Source organism: Asterias amurensis, chromosome 19 (genome assembly GCF_032118995.1).
Source record: "Asterias amurensis chromosome 19, ASM3211899v1".
Classification (NCBI taxonomy): Eukaryota; Metazoa; Echinodermata; class Asteroidea; order Forcipulatida; family Asteriidae; genus Asterias; species Asterias amurensis.
In genome coordinates this window covers 10,142,291-10,167,022 of record NC_092666.1, presented here as the reverse complement: position 1 = coordinate 10,167,022, position 24,732 = coordinate 10,142,291, and the positions used below count along the sequence as shown (strand labels likewise).

The following is a 24,732-nucleotide window of genomic DNA, read 5'->3' as shown; positions in this document are numbered from 1 at the left end:
ATCAAGAGTCTTGACGACGTTTCAAGATGTTTTTGCAAAAGACTCAAGTGATCTGGGAAAGACTTCAATTGTCAAGCACGAGATAAATACTGGTGAGGCACGGCCGATCAGACAACCATCCAGGAGACTCCCAATACATCAAAGAGATGTAGCAAAAGAAGAAATCGACAAGATGTTAAAGCGAGGGGTGATTGAACCATCGCCCATCGTTTTAGTCAAGAAAAAGGATGGATCAACAAGATTTTGTGTGGACTACCGAAAACTAAATGCCTCAACCATCAAAGACTCATACCCTTTACCAAGAATCGACGACTCACTGGACACACTATCCGGGTCTCAGTGGTTCTCAACGCTGGATTTGGCAAGTGTGTACTGGCAAGTGGAGATGGCACAGAAAGATAAGGAGAAAACTGCTTTCATTACCAAAGAGGGGCTGTTCGAATTCAAGGTGATGCCCTTTGGTTTATGTAATGCGCCCGCAACCTTTGAACGCCTGATGGAACGAGTGCTCTCCGGACTTCAATGGCAGACCTGCTTACTCTACATTGATGACGTCATCGTTTATGGAAATCATTTTCAAGCAGCCCTTCAAAGATTACAAGAAGTACTGACGCGACTGAGGACAGCTGGCCTTAAGTTGAGTCCAAAGAAGTGTCATCTCTTTCAGGAGAGAGTGACATTTTTGGGACATGTCGTCTCAAGTCAAGGTATACAGACAGATCCGGTCAAGACAGAGGCAGTTGATAAATGGCCCACCCCCAGAACAGTGACTGAAGTTCGGAGCTTTCTAGGACTCTGCTCATATTACAGACGATTCGTCAGAAATTTTGCTGAAATTGCAAGACCTCTGCACCGCCTAACAGAGAAGACGCAAATTCATTTTGTGTGGACAAAGGAATGTGAAGATGCATTTCAACGACTCAAGAGGGATCTGACAACCACTCCAATACTGGTGTACCCTTCGAGTGACGAAACCTTCATCTTAGACACAGATGCAAGTAATCAAGGAGTAGGGGCAGTGTTATCACAAGTTCAAGATGGAAATGAGAAAGTCATCGCATTCTACAGCAGATCCTTGGCTAAAGCAGAGAGACAATATTGTGTAACAAGAAAGGAATTACTCGCAGTGGTTGCGTCCACCAAACATTTTCATCACTACTTGTATGGCAGGAAATTTCTCATCCGGACAGATCACGGAGCACTTCGGTGGCTAATGAATTTCAAGAACCCGGAAGGACAGATGGCAAGATGGTTGGAACTTATGAGCGCCTATGATTTCGATATCCAACATCGTCCTGGTAAGCAACATGGGAACGCTGACGGTCTGTCAAGAAAACCTTGTGCCAATGAATGCAAACAGTGTGACAAGACGGAGAAATACAGCACAGCACAAGAAATAAAGTACAGCATGAGAAAGCCCCGACAGCATAAAACAACAAGTGAAAGTACAAGACCAATTGTTGATGGCGCATCTGTAGAGATTGCTGATCAACCATTTTGTGGAATCGTCACGACAAATGCTCAAGAGCAAACAAGTGAAAGAAACAACGACGAGGAACAGTTTATAACGGAAGAAGAACTTAAAGACGCACAAAGAAAAGACAAGAGTGTATGCAAGATACTCCAATGGAAGGAAACTTCAGCCGAGCGACCACGGTGGGCTGATGTTTCACCTGAAAGTGCAGAAGTAAAGAGCTACTGGGCACAATGGGAAAGATTGCACATTCGAGACGGCGTCCTATGCCGACGATGGGAAACCGTAGCTGGCGATATCATCAAGTGGCAGATTGTTCTTCCAAAGAGTTTGAGGAAGACTCTTGTAACAAAACTACATAGCGACAAAACATGTGGTCATCTTGGACAAAACAAGACAAGGGGCAGAGTCAGAAGCAGGTATTACTGGAACAGATGGCAACGAGATGTGAATCTCATCGTCTCAACATGCGACAAGTGTGCATCAAGAAAGTCTCCAAACAAGACCCGCCGAGGCCCAATGAAAACCTATAACGTAGGAGTACCCATGGAAAGAGTAGCTATGGATGTGTTGGGTCCACTACCCCAGACTGATCGAGACAACCGATATATTCTGGTTATAGGTGACTACTTCACCAAGTGGACCGAGGCCTATGCAATACCGAATCAAGAAGCCGCTACCATAGCAACAGTTTTTGTTGAACAGTTCGTCTGCAGATATGGCGTCCCGATGCAGCTCCATACAGATCAAGGGAGAAACTTTGAGTCTCACCTTTTCAAAGAAATATGTGAACTACTTGGCATTGATAAAACAAGAACATCGGCACTGCATCCTCAATCGGACGGGATGATAGAGAGGGCGAACAGAACTATTGAAGGGATGCTATGTCATGATGGCTTATAGATCTGCTGATCACGAAACAACCGGCTACACACCCAATGAGATGATGATGGGAAGAGAGGCAACCTTGCCGGTCGATTTACTAATGGAGAGACCGAAAGATGACCAGCAAGAAAATCAAGTTGAATATGTTGCTCGTCGCCAGGAATGTATGGAGCAAGTCCATCAATACGCACGAGAACATCTTCAAATTGCAAGTGACAGACAGAAACGCAACTATGACCACAAAGCAGACCATGGGGGATACAGCAAAGGAGACATAGTATGGCTGTACAACCCAAAACGAAAACGAGGTCATTGCCCCAAGTTCCAATTACCGTGGGATGGACCATTTGTGGTAACAACGTGTATGAGTGACGTCACCTACCGAATTCAGAAAGGAGCGAAGGGAAAGCCAAGAATAGTACACTACAACAGACTAAAACCTTACACTGGAGAGAATGCGCCAACGTGGTATCAAGACACGGCAAGGGCACGAACTCCAGCAACGGTGGACGGAGATGAAAATGGTACAGAACGACGGCAAGATACTCGTGACAATCGACATCAAGATAAAGAAACCATGGAGATGACGGAAAAGACTGATGAAAGTGAAAGTCTAAGTCAAGACAGAGAAACCATGGAGACGACGGCGAAGACAAATAAAGAGAAGCCTTGCCAGCAGAGAAACCAGTTGGACAACCTCGAGAAAGATGATGGACTGGAACAAGACAGTTGCGAGGCGCGTCGCAGTCACAGAGAAAGACGGCCACCGGCAAGATATGGAGACAAATAAAGAGAAAATACAAGGCCTTTGATGATGCAAAAGAAGTTTTTTTTTTTTTAAGATGGAAAACACGTAAACAAAGAGAGATGAACTCAAGAATAAAGGGCTGGAGTGAAAAGAGCCCGCAGAGAATTAATCAAGACTATTGCAAAGATTGGGACGACTGCAAAGGCAAAGGAGGAAACAGAGCACAAAGATGACGCCAAGACGGCTGATGCAGCAAGGATGATTAATAAGCGACAATAGACTTTGGGAGAAACAACTGATCACTGTTTCAAAAGCCCAAGAGGATATTTTGTTTTTAGCGGTTATCATCAAAAGCAAGCCTCTTCAAGACGTCAGTATGCCCAACACCTTCGACCTGAGTAGAGACCTAATCAAGTTATGCTGGATGTTGTATACTACTCGTGCTTGGATGCAACGCGCACGCACGGAGTGAGTGGATATTATGGAGGGCGCCCTCATTAGTTTTTGCGGAGAGACCGCAAGTTATTGATCCAGTATAGTTGCAGTGTAAAAATTATAAAGAAAAAGCAGAGAAAACTAACAGAAGCGAAGAAAATGAGCAATAAGGAGTTGCTCGAGACAGTTCATCTACGAAATCAAGAAAAAAAAAAGAGGAGACATAGGAAGAGAATCTCCAAGAATATACCCACGTGTAAGGTGGATGTTTGCATCACCATCAGCTCAGCAGATTGACATTATTACTGGTGAAAGAATGGTAATAATCAAAGACTAAAGACAAGAAACTCCGGCGATGTCGACGACTTCACCCAAAGACGCCTCTACGTCAAGACGACCCCTCCCAAGTGACTTCATCCCCATGCAAGAGGAACCCAAGACGACTCCACGGCCAAGACGCCCTGGCAAGACGGTATCTCTTCTGAGGGAACCACAGGAACAGGAGTGAGGCATCAACGACGCGACCGCGGTGGAACCCCCCCCCCCCCCCTTTGTCATTAAAGATTAAATTAATTTATTGAGGCAAAGGCACAGTTAAAGTGGAGTATTTAAAGGTAAATTAAGGTGTTTAAGAAGCAGAGTAATGGAATTTTGTGGTTTTAATGAAGGTCTAGATGGGCCAACATTAAAATAATTTATTATTTATTTAAAAGCGCGCTCTCTCTCCCTTTATTAGTTTAGAGTAATGGACCATGGAAATAAGATGGTCTGACGAAGTGGAATTTTATGGTTGCATTTGGATGCAATGATTTTAAAAATTAAGGAAGGATCAAGAAAGATAACTTCCATTTTAATTAAGCAAGAGCAATTTTTGCTAAGTGATGTAATGTTCCATTGATATTTAATAGAAAGTTAGTATTTGGCTAGTTTTGAAAGTTTCATAAAGTTGACTTCCAATTTTTCAGAGTAATGTACAAATTTTCTTGTTGCGGATATAATGCGAGGACGCATTCTTTATTTTTAGAAGGGGGTAGTGTGGCGAAAACTGCCTTGCGTTTTAGAATTATTATAGAGTTGTTGAGACAACTTAAATGCTATCTCTTTATTTATAATGTCTTGCTAATTCACCATTATTGTAAGTTTAACTTCAGCTAAATTTAGTGTTCACACATTTGGTTGTGCGTATTGGGCTGTGCGTTCGCGTGCGCTTTACGCGCACGCTTACAAATTGCTAGCGCGCACGCTACCAAAGGTGTTAACATTTTGTTTTCTTAACGCTTATAATTAACCAATCGGTTCTCTGGCTTAGTGCAGCGCGTACGTCTGCTAGGCTATAAAAGGGGACGAAAACCAGAGATCGGGGCTCAGTCGCTTCCAGACTAGAGATCGCCACTCAAGACCTCAAGACCTCAAGAACTCAAGACCATTCAAGACCTCAAGAACTCAAGACCATTTAAGAACACACACACACGCAAAACGATGCTACTCACTTTATTCATTGGCGATTCTCATTAGATAGTTACTACACGAGCAGCCACGCTACCATGTACTGCTGCGTGCGAATAATGAACCAGCGAACTGATTGATTACAGAATACCTTAAGTTAATACCGTTTAAATCAAGAGAGGGCGCTATGTACATTTTGTGATTGAACATGATTGAATAAAATACACACTGTGTAGTTCCTTGCGGTTAATGTCAACCCTCTGTTTGAAACACTGATTTATTTCAATGTGCCTCATCAGTAGAGTTTAAGGACAATCCCCCCAATATTATATTTCATCCTTCCCCTGTGACTTCTTCAGATTCCAGAGTGGCGGCTTGGTTAAATTCATAAGAACCATACCCCACCCCGGAATCGTTACAGTACATTTAATCAACCATGTTATGACTCATCAGTACGCCTATGGTTTGTTGTGTTGGAAAACGCAGAAGATGTTTATATTGCAGGATGTGGTAGAGTGGTGTCGTTCAAGAACAAGACTGTGGAGTTTAATCAAGACAATGGCAATCTAATAATATTGAATATAGGCCTTGCAGATGAAGCCGTGTTTAAATGTTTCGTGTACGGAGCAATCGGCAGTCACTCAAACATGACACATCTTAAAATTAAAAAAGGTGAGTGTTTACCTCAAAAAGAATGGAATTAATTAGATTTCATCACATTTTGTATTGTCCAATAGTAATGAAACTATTCTGACAATACCAACAATTTATGGTGCTAAATAAGGACACACTCGTACGAAAAAATTAGCAAATAATGGGATTTTAAAAGGTGTTACTGGTAAAATATTTCAATTGTCATAATCATTTCAAATATTGAGGCCGTGTTTCGGTGTAAAGTGTATGAACTAATCAACAGTTATTCAAATGAGACAAATCTTAAAGTTAAAAAAGGTAAGTCTTGCCACCTGAAATTGACTATAATGGAACCTATAGAAAGCTTAAACTTGTCCTTGTTTTCCTTGTTGAATTTAACTTTGAAGTATGTCTCACAAAATCACCAACATTTTAAGTTGCTGAACAATGACACACTCATTCGTCATTCGAGGACTATTGTGACCTTTAAAAGCTGTTGGTGATTGCAAACACAGATTAATAGTTTAGTATCACTGTCCATACATGTTTGCTTGTTGCTTTTAAAAGATTGTCATGTCCGTTTATATTAAACATCATAAACTCTTGCAAGTGTGTGATATCAGTGTTTAATCTATAAAACGTGCCACTTGTTACCGTGTTTAAAGGCAAGTAGCCCTCCAGTAATAATACAAAACGAACTGTCCGGATAAGTAGGACAGTTCCTTTCAGAACTGAGAAGTTCAAACAAACCTGTGAAAATTTGAACTCAATTGGTTGTCTTTGGTAATTGTCAAAGACCAGTCTTCTCACTTGGTGTTTCCCAACATATATTACAATTTATCGAACATATATTACAATTTATCGCACATATATTACAATTTATCGCACATATATTACAATTTATTGCATATATATATATTACATTTATTGCATATATATTACATTTATTGCATATATATTACCTTTATTGTTTATATATTACATTTATTGCATACATCAAATGAATATCGCACATATGTGACAATTATCGCATATATATGAGAAACATCGCACATATATTGTACATTATCGAATAATGCAACGTTTGACACGCCATACGTGATCACATTATCCAAAAATGTTCCAAATCCCACGGGACAGACAGCGAACATTCATTGAAATCACCCATTTTGCAAGCCTCGGGAAAAGTTTACATGCAACTTGCATAGCGCCACCAAGAGTACCATTGGAAAGCAAAAGATTAGAGGTGTCTAAATATAGCCACCCAAAACACGTGTAAACACTGAAAGGGGTTCAAAGGTCACCAAAGGCAAACCCTGTTTTATCAGTCGATGACATCCCTCATTCATAAATCCGCGTTGCGAGATTTAGTATGGCTTACAGACCGAGGCGTCTGTTTATCCATGCAGCGTGAGAGTCCGATCACCCGACCCGGTCTTGTTGCCATAGCTAGCTGGTATACGACACGCACCATGTACCATACGACGACTCTGTGTACACAGACATGACATAGCGCGGGTACCACCCACAACTATGACACACGTTTGGAACAGTGGAATGTTTATCTAAAGTTGGAAAAACAGTGTCTAATTTTCATCATTGTTTCGTGGTTTTTCAAAGTTGAATTATTTTAAACCCAAATAATTCCGTTGGACCCTTTCGGTAAACAGTATTGTCCAAGGCCCACACTTCGTGTATCACAACTTCTATACAAAATAACAAACCTGTGAAAATTTAGGCTCAATCGGTCATCGGAGTCGGGAGAAAATAACGGGAAAACCCACCCTTGTTTCCGCACGTTTCGCCGTGTCATTATGACATGTGTTTAAAATAAATCCGTAACTCTCGATATCGACAATTGATATTGTTTTACTGTTTTCTCAAAAAGTAAAGTATTTCGTGGAATAATATTTCAAGAGAAGTCTTTCACCACTACCTTCTGTAAACCCTGTAAGTTATTTGTAAATCTGTTTACTTTTTTTTTTCCTGTACCGACGAAAGGGATCCAATGGCTTTAAGGAATAATCTTTCAGTTAAACTTCATGTTGGGTAACTAATATCGCTAAAACCATGAGAAACATGCACGGGATAGTTGCGAATGTTCCATGGTCTTCAAGCTTAGAATACCCGTGGGGGTGTGCTAACGCTGAGTGACAGGCTGCAGTGACAGCTGATTACTCTATGTTTTGACTTGACGGAACAAAACTCGCATTTCAAGTTGGAAATATCAACGCAAATGGCTCTAAAATTTCAGGTAAAGATTGTCAAATTTATTGCTGAAATTGACTACACATTATAATCTAACTTCTCGTTGAGTTGTTTGGAGATTTTTGTAATTTTGTTTGTCTGACTACGGGGGGTTAAAAATCGATGTTTTCATATCGTAAACAAAATTTATTTTAATGAGTGTGTGCAGACGTCGCGTTTTTTTAAATTAATTTTTCGGACGTTTATGTTTTCCAAAACGGGTCGTAAAATTAAGCGTGAAGGTCGTCGAAAATTCCACATTATTTCGGACAGGAAGGTCGTATGATCTTGATTTTTATTTTAATTAAAATGTTAAGATTTGCTTGTTGGGATTATTATGATAATCGCAAAAATTAAATTTACTCTACATTCCTATGTCACTTCTTTCTCGAAAACTACGTCACTTCAGAGGGAGATGTTTCCCACAATGTGTTATTCTGTCAACCTCTCCCCATTACTTGTTATCAAGAAAGGAACAATAATTATTTTGAGTAATTACAAATAGTGTCCACTTTTAATGCGGCAAGTCAAGGCTGGAAAAAAACTCTGGCTGCTCTGAGATTATTTGTGTCTTTGTATATAGCTAGCTTGGCACCTTACCGCGTTTATTGTAATGATTATTAATTAAATTAGTATTATATACTAACGATGACTAGAGCAAGCTAGTCGAAACGTTGAGACCAATCCAAGAACTGATTCCGCGGTAGTACAGTTAAGTACGATCCTATAAGCTAAAATAGTAGTCCCAGCCTATGTCTATACCATCCGTCCAGGTAATAGTTAATAAGCAGGACAGTTCTTTTCAGAACTGAGAAGTCTCCCGAACACCCGAACAATCTATACTCCTCGCGGTAGTATAATTAAGGAAGACAGTTTCTCTAAGAACAAACTCTACCTGGCAAGTAGATACACACATGGTGTTACCGCAAACCAAATATATATTTATACCTCACCATGCAATGCCTCAAATCCTATAAATTAGTATTGTGTTAAAATTACTAATGGTACATGTACACTATTTAAAGATAGGGAATACCTGAATCACTCCAAATATGAAGCAATTAGCGGAGAAAAGAATTATAAACCCACAGAGGACAGATACATTACGAATTTTGTTGAATTTGACTAATTACATTGTGTTTTAAATAACTTTAAACAATTTGGGAGCAGTATTTGTATTATTAAAGTAATTTTTTTGAAACGGTGTAACATGCTTTGGTGGGACTTCATGAAAATATAAGAGCGTTATACACTAACTATAATAGTTAATTGCTGAGACAGCTACAGTTTTTGATCGATTTAACTTTCAACCAGTGTTTGATGTCTAAGAGTCAAACTAAAATGAAAAAAATGTCATGACTGTTTGAACTTTCTGGTGTTGTTCATACCTTTGCCTAAACGGAAGTATCGTATACATGTCTTTGTTATTGGATGCTCACTTTTCTTTTTGAAGGCATGTGTAATTGATTGACTTGTTTGTTTTAATAGTGCGTGTTTATAGGCTATGTGGAGCTTTTCAACTAAAAAAACAATAATCGACAAAAGAAAAAAAAATCATAAGAATTCAGCTGTACAAACACATGTAGTGGCAACATATTTTAAACGAGACAATGAGTATGGTAATTTTAATATAAAACTTACTTGTAACTTATAGTTACACATTAGTTATTTACCTTATGTGTTATTTGCTTTATTTCTAATTGGTTATCCCTTTTTGTATAATACTCTTTTTACTTTTTTTTATTGGTAAAATAAATAGTCGAAATAATAATACATTTCGTCCGGAAAAATTATTCATAAACCAAAATGAAGAACCATTCAGTAGAAGTACCACAATTTACTGTTACGTCTAATACCCTGATCGCGTTCGCACTCGACTTTTCGGGACTAGGTTATCTGGTTTTGTGTTTAAGGAAACCAAAAGTAGATCTAGCAAGCTTATTTAAATCTTATTTTTTCCCCGTTTTACCAACCGTGAGAACCTTTGTTTCTTAACTCCTAGCTTGAAATAGGGAAGAAAACAGCATATTTTCCATGAGGTTAAAAACGATGTTGCGTTAGTGTAAACATACAACAGTTGAAACATTATGGTGAGTGTCCCAGGAAAATCTGTCTGCCGGAGATTCGGTCACCCATTGGGAAATTAACATGGGCTGAGGAGGATTCAAAAGAGGGCGCTATCAGAAGAAGTTTGTTCACAGTTCGCCATAATTATAATGGAGGTGGGGGGCAGAATCTCCTGCCACACCGGCCAACATTTAATTATTTATTTACTTGTTTATACATATTTTCCTTTAGTTAAACAGGGTGATCCAAATCAGTATAAAAAAAACTGGTTTCAATTTGGGCACTGCATTTTTAGTATGAATGTGACACGTGGAAGAAAACGCATCCGGAATGTTATAATTGTTCACACAGCACTACGACCTTACGAAGATCAAGCCAATCACCCCGATCTCAAAAAATGTATCAAGTCGTGTATGATCGCCGTCAAAATCCAGCAGTTTCGCAAATTGAAGACTCCGCCCAACTTTACTGTTTCTACGTAAAAAGTGTTTCTGACTCGCTGCCACTACGATTACTAACGATTACACAAAGACCAATTTTAAGCGGTTTTCTACTTCGAAACGGGTTGCCGACGGTGCTGCGTTTTTATTACGACCCATCCTGTTACGACCACAGAGATCTCACCATGAGGTATTATAATAATATGTCTGTGGCTACCACGCTGCTTGTACGATAATGGCGTTCCCATGACGACTTTGCCCCGCTTACTGTTGGCTACGACCCAGCTACGCTTATTTTGAAAATGTTCAAAATAAGCGTGGGGAGAGCTTACCGTAACCAGACGATGACTAGAGCAAGCTAGTCGAAACGTTAAGACCAATTCCGAACTGACTCCGCGGCAGTACAGTTATTACGATCCTATAAGCTAAAGTAGTAGTCCAGTCAAATTTCTATACCATCCGCCCTGGTAATAGTTATAAAGCAGGACAGTTCTTTTCAGAACTGAGAAGTCTCCCGAACCTCCGATTATCTACTCCACGGCAGTAGAATAAAGCAAGACAGTTCCCTAAGAACAACTCTACCTGGCAAGTAGATACACACATGGTGTTACCGCAAACGAAATATATAGGATTAGATTTCTTTGTACAGAACGTGCGGTACCGCCGCTCTGCACCGTTGCATTCGTGTAAAGTTGAATCATTGGAGACAATAATTGTGAATATACACGTTTTCATTTACCGTTTGTGGTGTTTCACTGAAACATCATGGCATGTTTTATTTATTTTTTAACTTTCCGGTCACTAGCGGTGGTTCAAAATTTGGGTATTAGCACACGAGGGTGGTTGGTATTCATTTGTGTTTTTCGATTTGGTGAGCACAAGTGTACACAATTTTTATCAGGTCTCAACAAATTTTTTTTATTATTATATCCATACAACATACGACACCATGGTAGAGTGAAGAACCAAGTGCGCACGCGCAAACTCACATACGCCAGGTCGCTCATTGTCTGTATAAGGTATGTCGGTGATTACGAGGTACCGCAGGTTCGACTTTTGAAGTCCCTTCGTTCGAGCTCCTTCTATTCCTTCCTCCATGGTTAAACCCGCTTTTGTTCTGACTAGCTGCTTTTCCCGGGAAAAACGTGTTTCCCCGGGGTTAACTCCTTTAACCCATACCCCTTAACTGGGTAAATTATTTCCCGGGAAAATGTTATTTCCCGGGAAATGTTTTGTAGTGTGAACAGATCGACTAACATTTCCCGGGAATTTCCCGGGAAATACCTGTAGTGTGAAAAGGGCTTATGTGTGAACGGGGCATAACCCTGTCCTGCTGACTGTCCCACGCACCCATAACAAGGCTGGTGATAGAACATTTACAGTCACTGCAGCAAAGGAGTGGAACAGTCTACCACGCTCAATTCAAAATGCAAAATGACTCAGGAAAATTAAAAAAAATAATCAATTTATTGAATTACAGTACAGGTGAATACCATTTCACAGATACAAAAACAGATCCAAGTACAAAATAACGTATTATGATTAATTGTATAAATGTTATTTCAGAAGTAAAATTTTTTAAATAATACAAATGTGTCTATATAATAAATGTTCCAATGGGCAATTCCACGGTAACTCGTGCTACAGTTTATGGTGTCCTTTTTTATTCTCCAGGCTCCAGTTATTAAACAATATTTGATTTGAATCTTAATGTTTTGTATTTTGAAACCCAACATCCAAGGCGAGATCCTCATAGTAATTTAGTGCTACGGTAACTCGTGCTACAGTTTGTCCGGTCATTAACAACTTACTATTAATTCACAAAATGTCAAAGTTTCTAAAATAGCATTCCTCAGCGACTTGTAAAATAATTTTGCCCAATTTGCACAACTTCACCGGGAAAGTGGTTTCCTTTATAAGGCTTCATATTCAACCACAATATTTACAAACCATCGACCATCACAAATCTCAGTGTTTAGGTCTATAGTAGTTTGCTGCCACTGCCTACCATAGACCCCAGGCTTTAATATTGCATTTATGCAAACCATTATATGCAGAACAGAGCTCTCAGTTGTTGCCAAGTAATACTTGGTAAAACTAACTGAATCCTCCTGCTGGTTTTGGGGAGAGTGAATTGCGGTAACTCGTGCTACATCGGTATCTCGTGCTATCGGTAACTCGTGCTACAGTTTTTAACGGATCATTAAAATGTAGTAGATAATGCTTGACAGTTCAATTTCTTATAAATACTTGAGGCACCAATGGTAAAAGATAGATATTAATTGGCATCAATTAAAGTGTCACCATTTTGGAGTAAAATTAAAAAATGTATGTTTCGGTAACTCGTGCTACACTATATCTAGTATCTGAAGGTCCCGATGAAAGGAAAAGTGGAGGGTGATGGTTAAAATTTAATATTAAAGATGAATATTTCTTGAACACCATATTTCATGGATATAAAATGTAATGACTTTTATTGAAAACTGGTTATTGCTGAAAACATTGGACCCATTTGAAAAAAGTCAAAGTTTTTAAAGTTTTCCCACTGAAAAATACACTTTCCGAACAATTGATTTTTGTATAATCAAACTGTGAAGCAAAGCCTAAAAAAGTTCTTAAGTTGATCCTGGCATGTGTTTGGATAAAAAAGTGTAAAGAAACATGTAGGCACAATTTGATTTTTTTGAGTCATGTCCACTTTAGCTTGGAAATGCCCCAATATTTTATAGAATTTCCAAAAACAACTTTTATGGATATTAATTTTGGTTTTTACCCTTACACCGATGTGTGTTAGCACTGTATACTCAGTACTTTCCCGAGTCCTGTGAAAAAAATATCACAGGCATGTTACTCGGGTGGGATTCGAACCCACGACCCTTGCAATTCTAGAGCAGTGTCTTACCAACTAGACTACCGAGGTTGCCCGGCAGCTAGAGGCAGTTCGAATCCTATGTTTTGGCAGCGGGTACCGCAACGATATAATAGATGTTAAATTTGCATCGGGGATAAAGAATATTAATTTTGGTTTTTACCCATACACCGATGTGTGTTAGCACTGTATACTCAGTACTTTCCCGAGTCCTGTGAAAAAATATCACAGGCATGTTACTCGGGTGGGATTCGAACCCACGACCCTTGCAATTCTAGAGCAGTGTCTTACCAAATAGAAATTCTACAAAAACTACAAAGACCTATGTATATAAATTGTGCAGAAACTGTTATGAAACTGTATAGAAATTTAAGATGGATGTTTTATGTTCGGTTTTTCTAAAGAATATTTTATAGAATTTCTATAGTTTTTTTTATTTATTCTAAATAACTTATTTGTATAAAGGAAAGGTCAAAAGGAGGTCGTCTATATGAATAAAAAGTTTGGAAGTGTTTTAAGCTACAAGGGAAAGTGACATTACGATTCAATAGCAGTTCAAAATAACCTCAGGTCAGAAAGAATGTTATTTAAAGTGTCCACTCGAGGGTGAACGTACACATCATGGCTGATAAAAACAAAACAAGGTCAGGTTTCAGGTTTATTTTCCATACCATTAGGTAGTACATGTACAATGTAAGGACAAAATAATAGTATGGGGAGGTCGCAGACAAGAAGCCTAACCTCGTACAAGGTCTAGCCTCTTCAAAAAAAAGTACATGTAAATATGAAGTTTAACCATCTTTAAATCCCTTGGTCATCCTGTGTACTGACTCGCGAATGTATCATTTTCCGACTGTTGTAGCAACGCTTCCATATGAAAAAGCCGATCGCCATTAACTGAAAACAAAGATTGACATTATTATTTTAGATTTAATCCATGAATAAATGAAACAAAATAAAAAACAACTATACTTTAGGTTTTTATAAGGGCCATGTCACACGAGGCATTTTACAGGCAACCGATTCCAGGAATCTCCAAGAAGAAAAGCCATTCACATTTCACTGTTCACTTGTTTTTCGTTTGGATAAAAAGAAAAATGTTTGAAAAAGGACTGATGTGCTACCAAAGTGGTCATGTGGCATGCACTACAGTTGGTTGCCTCCAAGTTGCTGTAAAAGTTGCCCCGTGTGGACAAGGTCTTAAAGGCAGTGGACACTATTGGTAATTACTCAAAATAATTATTGGCATAAAACCTTACTTGGTAACGAGTAATGGGGAGCTGTTGGTAGTACGAAACACTGTGAGAAATGACCCCCTCTGAAGTAACGTAGTTTTCGAGAAAGAAGTTATTTTACATGAATTTGATTTCGAGACCTTAGAATTAGATTTTGAGTGTCAGGAAATCAAGCATCTGAAAGCACCTTACTTCGTGTGACAAGGGTGGTTTTTCTTTCATTATTATATCACAACATCTATGACCGATTGAGCTCAAATTTTCACAGGTTTGTTATTTTGTGCATATGTTACGATACACTAAGTGAGAAGACTGGTCTTTGACAGTTACCAATAGTGTCCAGTGTCTTTAAAGATTTAACATAATTATACAATATAAATGGAATTTTGTCCTTGAAAATAAACAGGTATATTGTGTAGTCTGCTGGCAACAAATTTGAAAACATGTAAAAAAAAAAAAAAAAAAGGTAAAACCCACCCACCCCCTCCCCCAAAAAACCCAAATAGAATACGACTAATACAAAAATTAAAAAAAAAGCGAGAAACCAAATTCGCCAAAAATAAGAGGCAAGTTGGCTACCAGGCCGAGACCCTTGTTAAAAACGAACATTGGGACAAAAACAAAACCTGATCCGACAGTAAAGTAAGTCAGATCAGCTTAAAACTTGTTGTCAAACTTACCACTGTTAGCAGGATTATGCCCAGGATGGTTACAACCAGGAGTGTGGTTGAGGCATTATTAGTTGAAGGCGTTGATGGTGGTTCAACCGAACCGAGTCCGGTAGTAACTTTTGGATAAGCTGAAACAAACAACAATATTATTCTTGAGATAACTGGAATCAATGCATAAAGATGAATTTAAAATAGAGGGGCAATTTTAATAATATTAAGTTATTGATTTATATTGTGGCCATGTATCCATAATAAACACAAGCCCATTAGGACGATGATTCAATGCTAAAACCTTACAACCACAAAATAAGTGCAAAGAAAGCGGTTAAAGGCGAGGAAATACCACAGGATTTCCCGTACAGTAAAAAGCATTAACATTAAAGACACTGGACACTATTGGTAATTGTCGAAGACCAGTCTTCTCACTTAGTGTATCTCAACATATGCATAAAATAACAAACCTGTGATATTTGAGCTCAATTGGTCGCTGAAGTTGCAAGATAACTATGAAAGAAAAAACACCCTTGTCACACGAAGTTGTGAGCTTTCAGATGCTTGATTTCAAGACCTCAAAATCTAATTCTGAGGTCTCGAAATCAAATTCGTGGAAAATTACTTCTTTTTCAAAAACTTACATCACTTCACAGAGGCATCAACCTCTCCCCATTACTCGTTACCAAGTAAGGTTTTATGCTAATAATTATTTTGAGTAACTACCAATAGTGTCCACTGCCTTTAAGACACTAGATACAAACATGTACTGTGGGGAGCAACAACTATGACACAAAATAACTTCAGTCAAAATATTTTGCTATGCAAAAGTGCTGGATGAAATCGTTCCCCGTTCACAATAAAATAGCTTCAGAACAGATTTATAAACATCCATGTTAACAGGGTCCTAATAATATAAATCGAGGACGTTTATTCCAGAAATGCGGTGCAATATGCTCACAGACTCGATTTGAAAGAGCAGCCTTATCTTCCACCTACAGGGTAGATAAGTAAAATACTTCCACCAGAACTGTGAAGGCAGTGACAAGAAATCATGATGTTTACAGCCATGTAGCTAAGGTCAGTTGCATTCACACGAAAAAAAAACACTGCTAAATTCCTTATCTGCAGACAAAGTATAAAGTTTTGCCACTAAGTTGAGTTAGCAGCGGAAGTTTTCGCTGCTTATGCTTTTGGAGTTAGCAGCAAAGTTAGCTACTCGTGTGACTTCCCCGAAGATGTTAATTTTCCAGCCCCAGAAATACCACTGAATCTTCATTCAATCCTCAACACGACACCCTAGGCCTTTAAGTTCTTGGTGGGTTTCAACCAATGTTTGTTTGAGAGTTGGATGTCACCAGCTTGGCATTTAAATCAATCTGTGGATGCTTACTGAGTTGCCTTTGTCAGGAATCCCAACCCTTTTCACTGGCATATTAATCCTCAAAGCTTGAACACACTACATCTTATTGTCTTACGATGCTTCAAAATACCTACCAGTCACAATATCGATATTAGTTTTGATGATCGTCACCTTGAAGTCTTCAAGCCTACTGTTCTTTGCGACACACTTAAATGTAGAGTTATTTCTTTCCAGTAATGTCTTTACTGTCACCTTGGAGTTAAACGTGTCGCTCACAAAGAAGCAATCTAAGAGTGGATAGAAGTATTATTTAAAAAAATAAAATTTCAATTTTAACAATACTTTGAAACCTGCTTGGTTACAAAAGGATTTGGGTACTTTTTGTGACACAAAACATCATGTCCACAGATTTAGATTAAACTTACACCGTTTGAAGATAATGATGCAAAAAATAGTTAATGGCCTGACGTTTCGACCCTAGCAGAGTCTTTCTCGAAGGCTAAATGACAACACAACAAACATGAACAGGTAACTAAGTGAAACATAAGCAGTGAAGTGGAAATACATGAATGGGGTTAGAAAGCATACATAAAAAAGCAGGGGGTAAACAATTAATAGGGGGACAAAAAGGGGGGGGGGGTGAAGGGAAGGGACTGGCTTGACCACAAGCAAGAAGATGGAAACACAAAGGACAACATCAAGGGTGGTGAGGTTGGGTAATAAGTAATTTATTAGTGAATGAGGCTCAGGCTAAAAGGCTATGGGGAAAAAAGGAGACAGCAAAACAAAAGGTTTATTAGTCGTTTCCTTCTTGGATGTTCAGACCATGGGGTTGAATGGTCTGGAGGCGTCTAATCCAGAGTTTCTCCCTACTCAAACGCACAGTCTCTCTGTGGTTGCCTAGTGCCTCTATGCCCTGTAAGATCATGTCAGAAATTGAGTGATTAGGAAGATTGAAGTGATGACCTACAGGTGTATCTAGCTTTTGGGTCTTGACTGTAGATCTGTGGCCGTAGAAACGCCTCTTGAGTGTAGTTCTTGTTTCACCTATATATTGAACACCACAGACTCTGCAAGATATGAGATAAATGAGAATAGTGGTGGTGCAGGTGACATGACCCCTTGTCTTATGGGTGGTACCGCCGGTGTTACTGGTGAAGGAGTCCGATTCCCTGATGTGTTGTCTACAGACGATGCATTTGGAGATGTTGGAACACCTAAAAGTTCCCTGTGGTAGAGGGGAATTAACATCATCATTAATGGGAGGGACTTCTGCTCGGACAATGAGATCCCTGAGACTTGGTGGGCGTCTGTAGGCAACTATGGGTTCTTCCTGCACAGCACGTTGAAGTCGATCTGATGTGTGAAGAATGTGATGGTTAGAACTGGTTATTTTACGAATGGGAGGAAGTGAGGGGTGGAAAGTGACAACAAAAGGAACTTTCCCCGTAGGACTCTGTTGTTTCTTGGGTCGATTTGGAAAGTACCGACTCCCTAGAACCAGCCTTGACTTTCTGGATAGCTCGATGGACTGCTAGAGAGCTATGACCCCTGGAAACAAGGTGTTTCTTAAGTTCCTGTGAGTGGTGGATAAAAACAGAATCATTAGAACAGATTCGACAGAGTCTGAGGGCCTGACTGTAGGCTATGCTGGTTTTGCAGTGTCGGGGGTGACAGTTAGTGGAATGTAGGTATTGGTGTTTATCTGTGGTGTTTATCTGTGGGTTAAACGAAGATAATGATAGTAGAAAGCGTACCTTAAAATATAAGTTGCTGAGGTCTGTAGTTTTTGAGAAATGAGTACAACAATGTCATGAAAATACGTTTTTACATGCTTAAAATAATTTTCGTCTCATGATCTGTGAGACGAAAATTATGTTCATGACATTGTTTTACTCATTTCTCAACAACTACAGCACCTCAGCACATAATATTTTCAGGGAAGTTTTCTACTATCATTATCTCCAAACTGTGTAAGTTTAGTGTAAATCTGTGGACAGTGTGTTTTTTTGTCCTACAAATAGTACATACATGTAGACCCTTTAAAACACCGTAGGGCTGTTAAAAATGCTTTGGATACTGAAAAGAAACTTACGGGAATCATGAGACACTGGTGTAGCAGGAGATTCTGTTCCCCGAAGATTCTGTCCCCAAATACAGCAAACTGTGTACAAACTTCTTCTGATAGCGCCCTCTTTTGAACCATCCTCCTCAGCCCATGTTAATTTCCCATTGAGGGACCGAATCTCCGGCGGCCAAAATTCCCTGGGACACCGGTGTGTCAGGAGATTCCGTCCCCCCATGGGGCAAGATGTGTACAAATTTTTGTTTGATAGCGCCCTCTTTTGAACCATCCTCCTACAGCCCATGTTAATTTCCCGTATGGAGACCGAATCTCCGGCGGACAGAATTCCCTGGGACACCGGCAATAAGTGTACCTTAGTTTTTTTTATAGCAGAATCTGGGGTTTTCAAACGACACCCGAGCACAAAGGATGAAGATAAAATTATTTTATTGTTACTATTATGCGTCAAACCAGCCTGAAGAAAAAAAACGTTTCATTTCAACTTCTCATTTCATTAAAAAAAGAATTACAGTACAGACTGTTTTCTGTACTTACATGTACATGTAGGTCTAGTCAACAGCTAAAAATGTATCATGGAAAGACTCACCTAATGCAGATATATTGCAGGAAGCATTTTCCAACTTGGCTTGAGTCGGAATTTCCTCCCATCTGTTCAAAATTGGAAGCCAGACAAACCAACTGATGTTCACAGCCGGCTTAGCATGTTCAACACTGCATGTCAAGTTGAGTTCAGCTGTGTCGGATGGCACTTTAACTGTGTGGGATGAATCTTTACCTTCACATAACAGTTGATCGTCGATATAAAGAGAAACCTTAGGCCGTTTTGATTTGCCGGAAACTGCAAGGACAATGTTATTGAAATTCCCTGTGTAATTTTGTTTTAAGTTGTAGTTTGAAGAATAAACCCAGCAAGCCTCAGGCGATTGCAGGCCGTTAATACTTTACACAAAAAGATGCACTGTAAATTTTGATTATGGCATGTATGGTGTAGGCCTACCACATGGTTCAGTTTGTATCTGGTGTTGCCGTGGGAGACAAACGCCCACTTCCTCATTGAAACAAACCAGTTTTTAAACCACAACAGAAACTATTGGTACATTCCTGACTTTCCATAAACAGTTTATTAATTCTGTGCGTTGAAATTAGCTTTGTCACCACTCATGTCAATTGTAGGAAGTTGCACCTGACAAGGGAAACTGACTGGGTAAATTTTTTAATATTTTTGGGAGTTGAACAAAGAAATGACTAGAGTGGGATTTGAACCAACGACCTCCGGATTAACGTGCCGGCGCTCTAGCAACTGAAAGCTAGTAATCCTGAGGTCGTTGGTTCGAATCCCACTCTCGAATCTGCACAATCGTACAACGTACAAGCAATTAAGTGAAAGGATGCATTTACTCACCTTTTTCAGAAACTTCAACTGATCCTTCTTCGTGTCGTTTATCCCACGGAACAAACCTGTAGCTATATGTGCCTTCTGCTGACATAGTTACATTGGTGATCACCAACGAAGTATTTCGAATGTCATACCACTCAGGATGACCACTTTGATGAGTAGTATTTCCGCGGAAGTATGCTATTATTTGTCCTGGGGGCTCTGAGCTTCCCTTCGGTAAGAAAGACCAGTAGATCGCTTCAGTGTCACTTGCCGCATAGCCTCTATCCACCATAGCAGGACAAGGTACAACCCCTTCAGTGCCTCTCTCGAATTCAAAGTGCGTCGGAGAGATGCTAAAGGTACATGCAGCACAGCAGAGAGTGACGACGATTACTACTATCCCAATCATGATTGATGATGAATATCCTGTTAAAAAAAATAAATAAATAAAGAGCTGCAAAAACAATTTTGAAATGCTTATTTTCAGGGTTCTCTACACGCATTTTTTTGTGGGCTCGTCAAAAATTCTCAAAATATCAAATGCGCCCATTCAAAAAATGTAGCGCCCAGGCAAAACATTTTTAAAAATACTTCACAACCCACAAAAAACACAGTTTCAATGAACTAGTAGATTGAACTTTTTGTATAAATAGTGTGCAGGGACTGGTACCCAGAAGTCGGCTATTTCATAACGGCATTTCGCATGCATTTTTCTCTGTTGCAGGCAGAGCATCCTGACTAAATTTTTAGTCGATGAAAGGAACCTTGTATCCAAGACTCAATGATTGAGTCGACCGATTGAGATACTATTATTGTAAACTGTCCATGACGGCCCTGAAGTTGACAATTCTTTGAATGTTGAAACAAACAAGCGTGGTAGGAGACCGATCAGAGACGCAAATCTGAAATCGTATTTCAAGTAGAAGCTATCGAGCGATCGTGCACAAATAAGTAGATTTTGAGTTCAGGATCAGTGGTTTTGTTCGTGCTGAAATGATTTGCACAAAATTGTTTGCAAAACCATTCGATCTTGCAGAATAGTTTTAATGCAATTGCTGAAGAGGTGCTGGTCACCTGTTCCTCCTTGCCACTTGTGGGAGCTCCATGTACAGTACAAAATATAATGCCAACCAGTTATTGAGACTAAACAGCTTGTACGGGTCGCACTAAATACCGACAACTCACGACCCCTCACGTCAACTCACGACAACAATTTTTAAATGCACTTTAACAGAATATTTGAACATAAGTCAACCGTTAAATAATATGCACAAGGGTCATATGCACCCAAATCATTTTCAAACTGTTGAAAAAATTGTGTTTTTAATTGTAAAAAAAGGTGTTTTTTACCCGAATTTAGTAACGAATGGTAATATCCGCCATGCTGTCTTTCGACGCACTTGGACGATTTTATTATACCGCAGGGGTGATACAATATGCAAGATGATTATTTACCATTTTGTTATGTATCTCATGGAGTTTAAAAAAATATTGTATTTAAGTTTCCCCTTTTAACTTCGAATTCCAGAGTGGCGGCTTAGTTACTAACAAGAAAGAAAAAATCAGCAGCTAAAACCAAAAACGAAAATAAAACTCAGTCCTCAAAAATTACCTCGCCCCCTGCGGTGTAATAGAATCGTCCAAGTATGTCGAAAGACAACATGGCGAATATTTCCGTTCATTACTAAATTTGGGGTAAAAAACACCTTTTTTACATTTCAAAGTACAATTTTTTCAACAGTTTGAAAGTGATTTAGATGCATATGACTCTTGAGCACATATTAAACGGTTGAATTATGTTCAAATGTTCTATTAAAGTGCATTTAAAAATTGTTGTCGTGAGTTGTCGTGAGAGGGGCGTGAGTTGTCGGTATTTAGTGCGACCGGCTTGTACAGTTCAGGTATTTTATTACTCTTCAACTCGTATATCTCATGTGGGTCACACCTCTTCTAAAACTGTCTACATCTACACATGTATAGATTATGATAATACTGTCAAAGCCTTTTCAGCATTCAGGACAAAACACAAGGTGAGAAGACAATTGAAGAAACTTCAGTTTTAGAAGTGGGAGGAAAACCCAAGAGATTTGTTCCAGGGAAAACCCATGAAGTCAAGTAGGAACTGAAAGTGAAAAACCCAATCCACAGTGCCCCCGGGGTCCCAGAGGTGGAAGGCAGGGCAAGACTCCACTCCGCTAACCTGACTTCCAACCTGTCCAAGTTATCTAGTCATGCTACGTAGGTAGTACTAGTCGGGTACCGGTCACTTCGGCACCTTGCAAACTCCGCACCTTACAAACTCGGCACATCTGCAAACTCGGCACCTTGCAAACTCGACACCTACAACTCGGCACCCACAAACTCGGCACATGTACAAATACAGACTCAGCAACCAGTTGAAAAAGTTTGATTTTCACACTGCGTGGTAGGCCTCACTTCTATGTAAAAGTTCAGTCCCACCATAGTCCCATAAAAAGCTTGATCCTGTTATCAAGTTATTTTATTAGTAATAACATTACAAATATTATTGGAATACAATTATCGTAAAATTTACCAGAAAATAGAAGCGACGTTGTATATCATGGGACGGGGAAAAAAATAACACTGAACAGGATCGATGGTGCACCAAATGATCTTTGGTGTGAGCTATCACGCACACAACTGTCGCGGAACCGTCAGGAAATTAGTCCCCCGATCACGGCCGGCGCCTTTCACCAAATCACACTCTGTTAAAAAGCAAAAATCCATTGAAAACCATTAATCAAACTAAACAAACCCTTATTAAAATCGTTCAAAGCCCCAGACACATACAAAAATGGCGCTGCACTTTCATCAACATGGACGCAATTTCAGCATAAACAACATTTTAAAAACTTGTTGACTGAACACGGTGCGGGCGCCACGGTAAATTTCCCGAGGGCCCAAAATTTTCTCGAGAGTTCGGAATTCTTATCAACTCCCATAACTAGTAAGTTTGCCATTAACAGCATTTACATTGCTATACTTACTATCAAACCATTTTGTTATTGCGTAAGTACATGTACGTTACTTTATTTTTAACCATTTGACTCTTCGAGGTGATTTTTACTTGGTGCCGAGTTTGTCAGTCAATAAAAGGCTGGTGCCGAGTTTGTATGGTGCCGACATTCTTGGTACCGAGTGGGTGCCGAGTTTGCAAGGTGCCGAGTTTGCAAGGTGCTGAGTTTGCAGGTGCCGAAGTGTCCGATATTTATACTACTAGTCTAGTGGTTAGACAACTCGTCCGTCGGACAACTTGACCGTTCGGACAACTCAACAAATGAGACAGCTCGATCGTTCGGACAACTCGACGGACGTTTTTTTCAACTGTCAGACTCGACTTAGGATCAAGACAAGTCGACGGATGGCCGTGACGTGGGCCTCAGAGACTCAGCGCGGGACGCGCACAGGGCCGGGAAGAGCAGCTGTGAAAGGGGGGGGGGGGTAGGGTGGGGGTAGGGTAGGGTTAGGGTTAGGGTTAGGATTACAGGAAATTTGTGTAAACATGTCAGTAACGGAGGTCGACCATTCAACCATTCCATTGACTTGTCTACTCATAATTAATTGGCCATCCATCGAGTTGTCTCAAAGTCGAGTTGTCTGAACCGTCGAGTTGTCCGAATGGTCAAGCTGTCTCAACCGTCGAGTTGTCTCAACCGTCGAGTTGTCCAAACTGTCGAGTTGTCCGACATCCAGTCTAGTCACTACACTACCACTAGTACATACTAACGGTCCCACTAAATACTGACAACTCACGACCCCTTCATGAGTTGTCGTAATAAAACGTACGGCTAACGTTTTACGACAACTCATGACAACAATTTTTAAATGCACTTTAAGTTAACAGATCATTTGTACATAAGTCAACCATTAAATATATGCACAAGAGTCATATGCACCAAAATCACTTTCAAACTTCTGAAAAAATTGTATTTTTAATTGTAAAAGAGTGTTTTTTTTACCCCGAGTTTAGTAACAAAAATATGGCCACGTTGTCTTTCGACGAACTCGGACGATCCCACTACACCACAGGAGTAATATCTGATTTATCTGAGGGCTCAGTTGCATTTTTTTATTTTTGGTTTTTATAGCTGCTGTTTTTTCTTTCTTGTAAGTACCTAAGTCGCCACTCTGGAAATGAAAGTTACTACACAAGGGGAGATTTAAGTATAATATTTTTTTCAACTCAATAAAAGGCACGTAAAATGGTAAATATTCATCTTGCATAATGTACCACCCCTGCGGTGTAATGGAATCGTCCAAACACGCTCTCTTTAACCCCCCCTTTTTGGTTTACTTTCAAAAACGTGAGAACTTCATAAAATAAGTCATAAAAACACTTCTATTATAATCCAAAACGCCAAAATATTACTCCAAATGGAACTATAATAAGTGAAGATGGATCTACCTTTTTCCAATGGAATGTCTACGGGTCGACGAAATTCGGGAGAATCTTTTACCATGGATGTAGATTGACAGCGTTTAGTGTTCTGGCAGTGTCTAACATGTGTCACGTCATTACGTCAGCATATACATGTGTGTACACGTATGTCCTTCGCCGCTCGCGTATTTTTTTTCCTAGGACAAGGTGGGCAATTAACATAAAATGGGCGTGTTTTTGCCAGAAAAACACTCTCGCGCATGCACGAACTTTAGTGATGACCGCAAGGGACCTTGGTGGTGGTATGTGGAATGAAAATAGTTGTGGTAAATAAATGGGGACCCACAACCTGCCTTTCTTCTACT

The 24,732-nt window shown here is 39.5% G+C and overlaps 1 protein-coding gene across 7 annotated transcripts; it reads right to left on the bottom strand.

Moving 5' to 3' along the window:
* Positions 1-11,865: 11,865 nt before the first annotated feature.
* On the bottom strand, positions 11,866-24,481 carry LOC139951755 (uncharacterized). 7 transcript variants are annotated; one of them, XM_071950823.1, is made up of 7 exons: positions 24,395-24,481; positions 22,523-22,694; positions 19,993-20,394; positions 19,177-19,428; positions 16,639-16,791; positions 15,160-15,278; positions 11,866-14,141 (listed from the first exon to the last, which is right to left on the bottom strand). In XM_071950823.1, exons 3-7 carry the CDS (start codon positions 20,375-20,377, stop codon positions 14,046-14,048), a joined length of 1,005 nt encoding a protein of 334 aa, XP_071806924.1. In that variant the 5' UTR covers positions 20,378-20,394; positions 22,523-22,694; positions 24,395-24,481; the 3' UTR covers positions 11,866-14,045. The 7 variants fall into 7 exon arrangements, with proteins under 7 accessions (XP_071806924.1, XP_071806925.1, XP_071806923.1 ...); XM_071950824.1 differs by having other exon boundaries at positions 22,574-22,694; XM_071950822.1 differs by lacking the exon at positions 22,523-22,694 and having other exon boundaries at positions 24,395-24,471.
* Positions 24,482-24,732: the final 251 nt, after the last annotated feature.

What these genes read in the sequence shown, in the direction of transcription:
- LOC139951755 (XM_071950822.1), bottom strand. Translation starts at nt 24,449, where the DNA reads ATGGTAAAAGATTCTCCCGAATTTCGTCGACCCGTAGACATTCCATTG. An exon ending in AGTTGAAGTTTCTGAAAAAG is followed by an intron (nt 19,429 to 19,992) that starts GTGAGTAAATGC and finishes TTGTCCTTGCAG; the next exon opens with TTTCCGGCAAATCAAAACGG. An exon ending in TAATATCGATATTGTGACTG is followed by an intron (nt 15,279 to 16,638) that starts GTAGGTATTTTG and finishes TGTTTGTTTCAG; the next exon opens with CTTATCCAAAAGTTACTACC.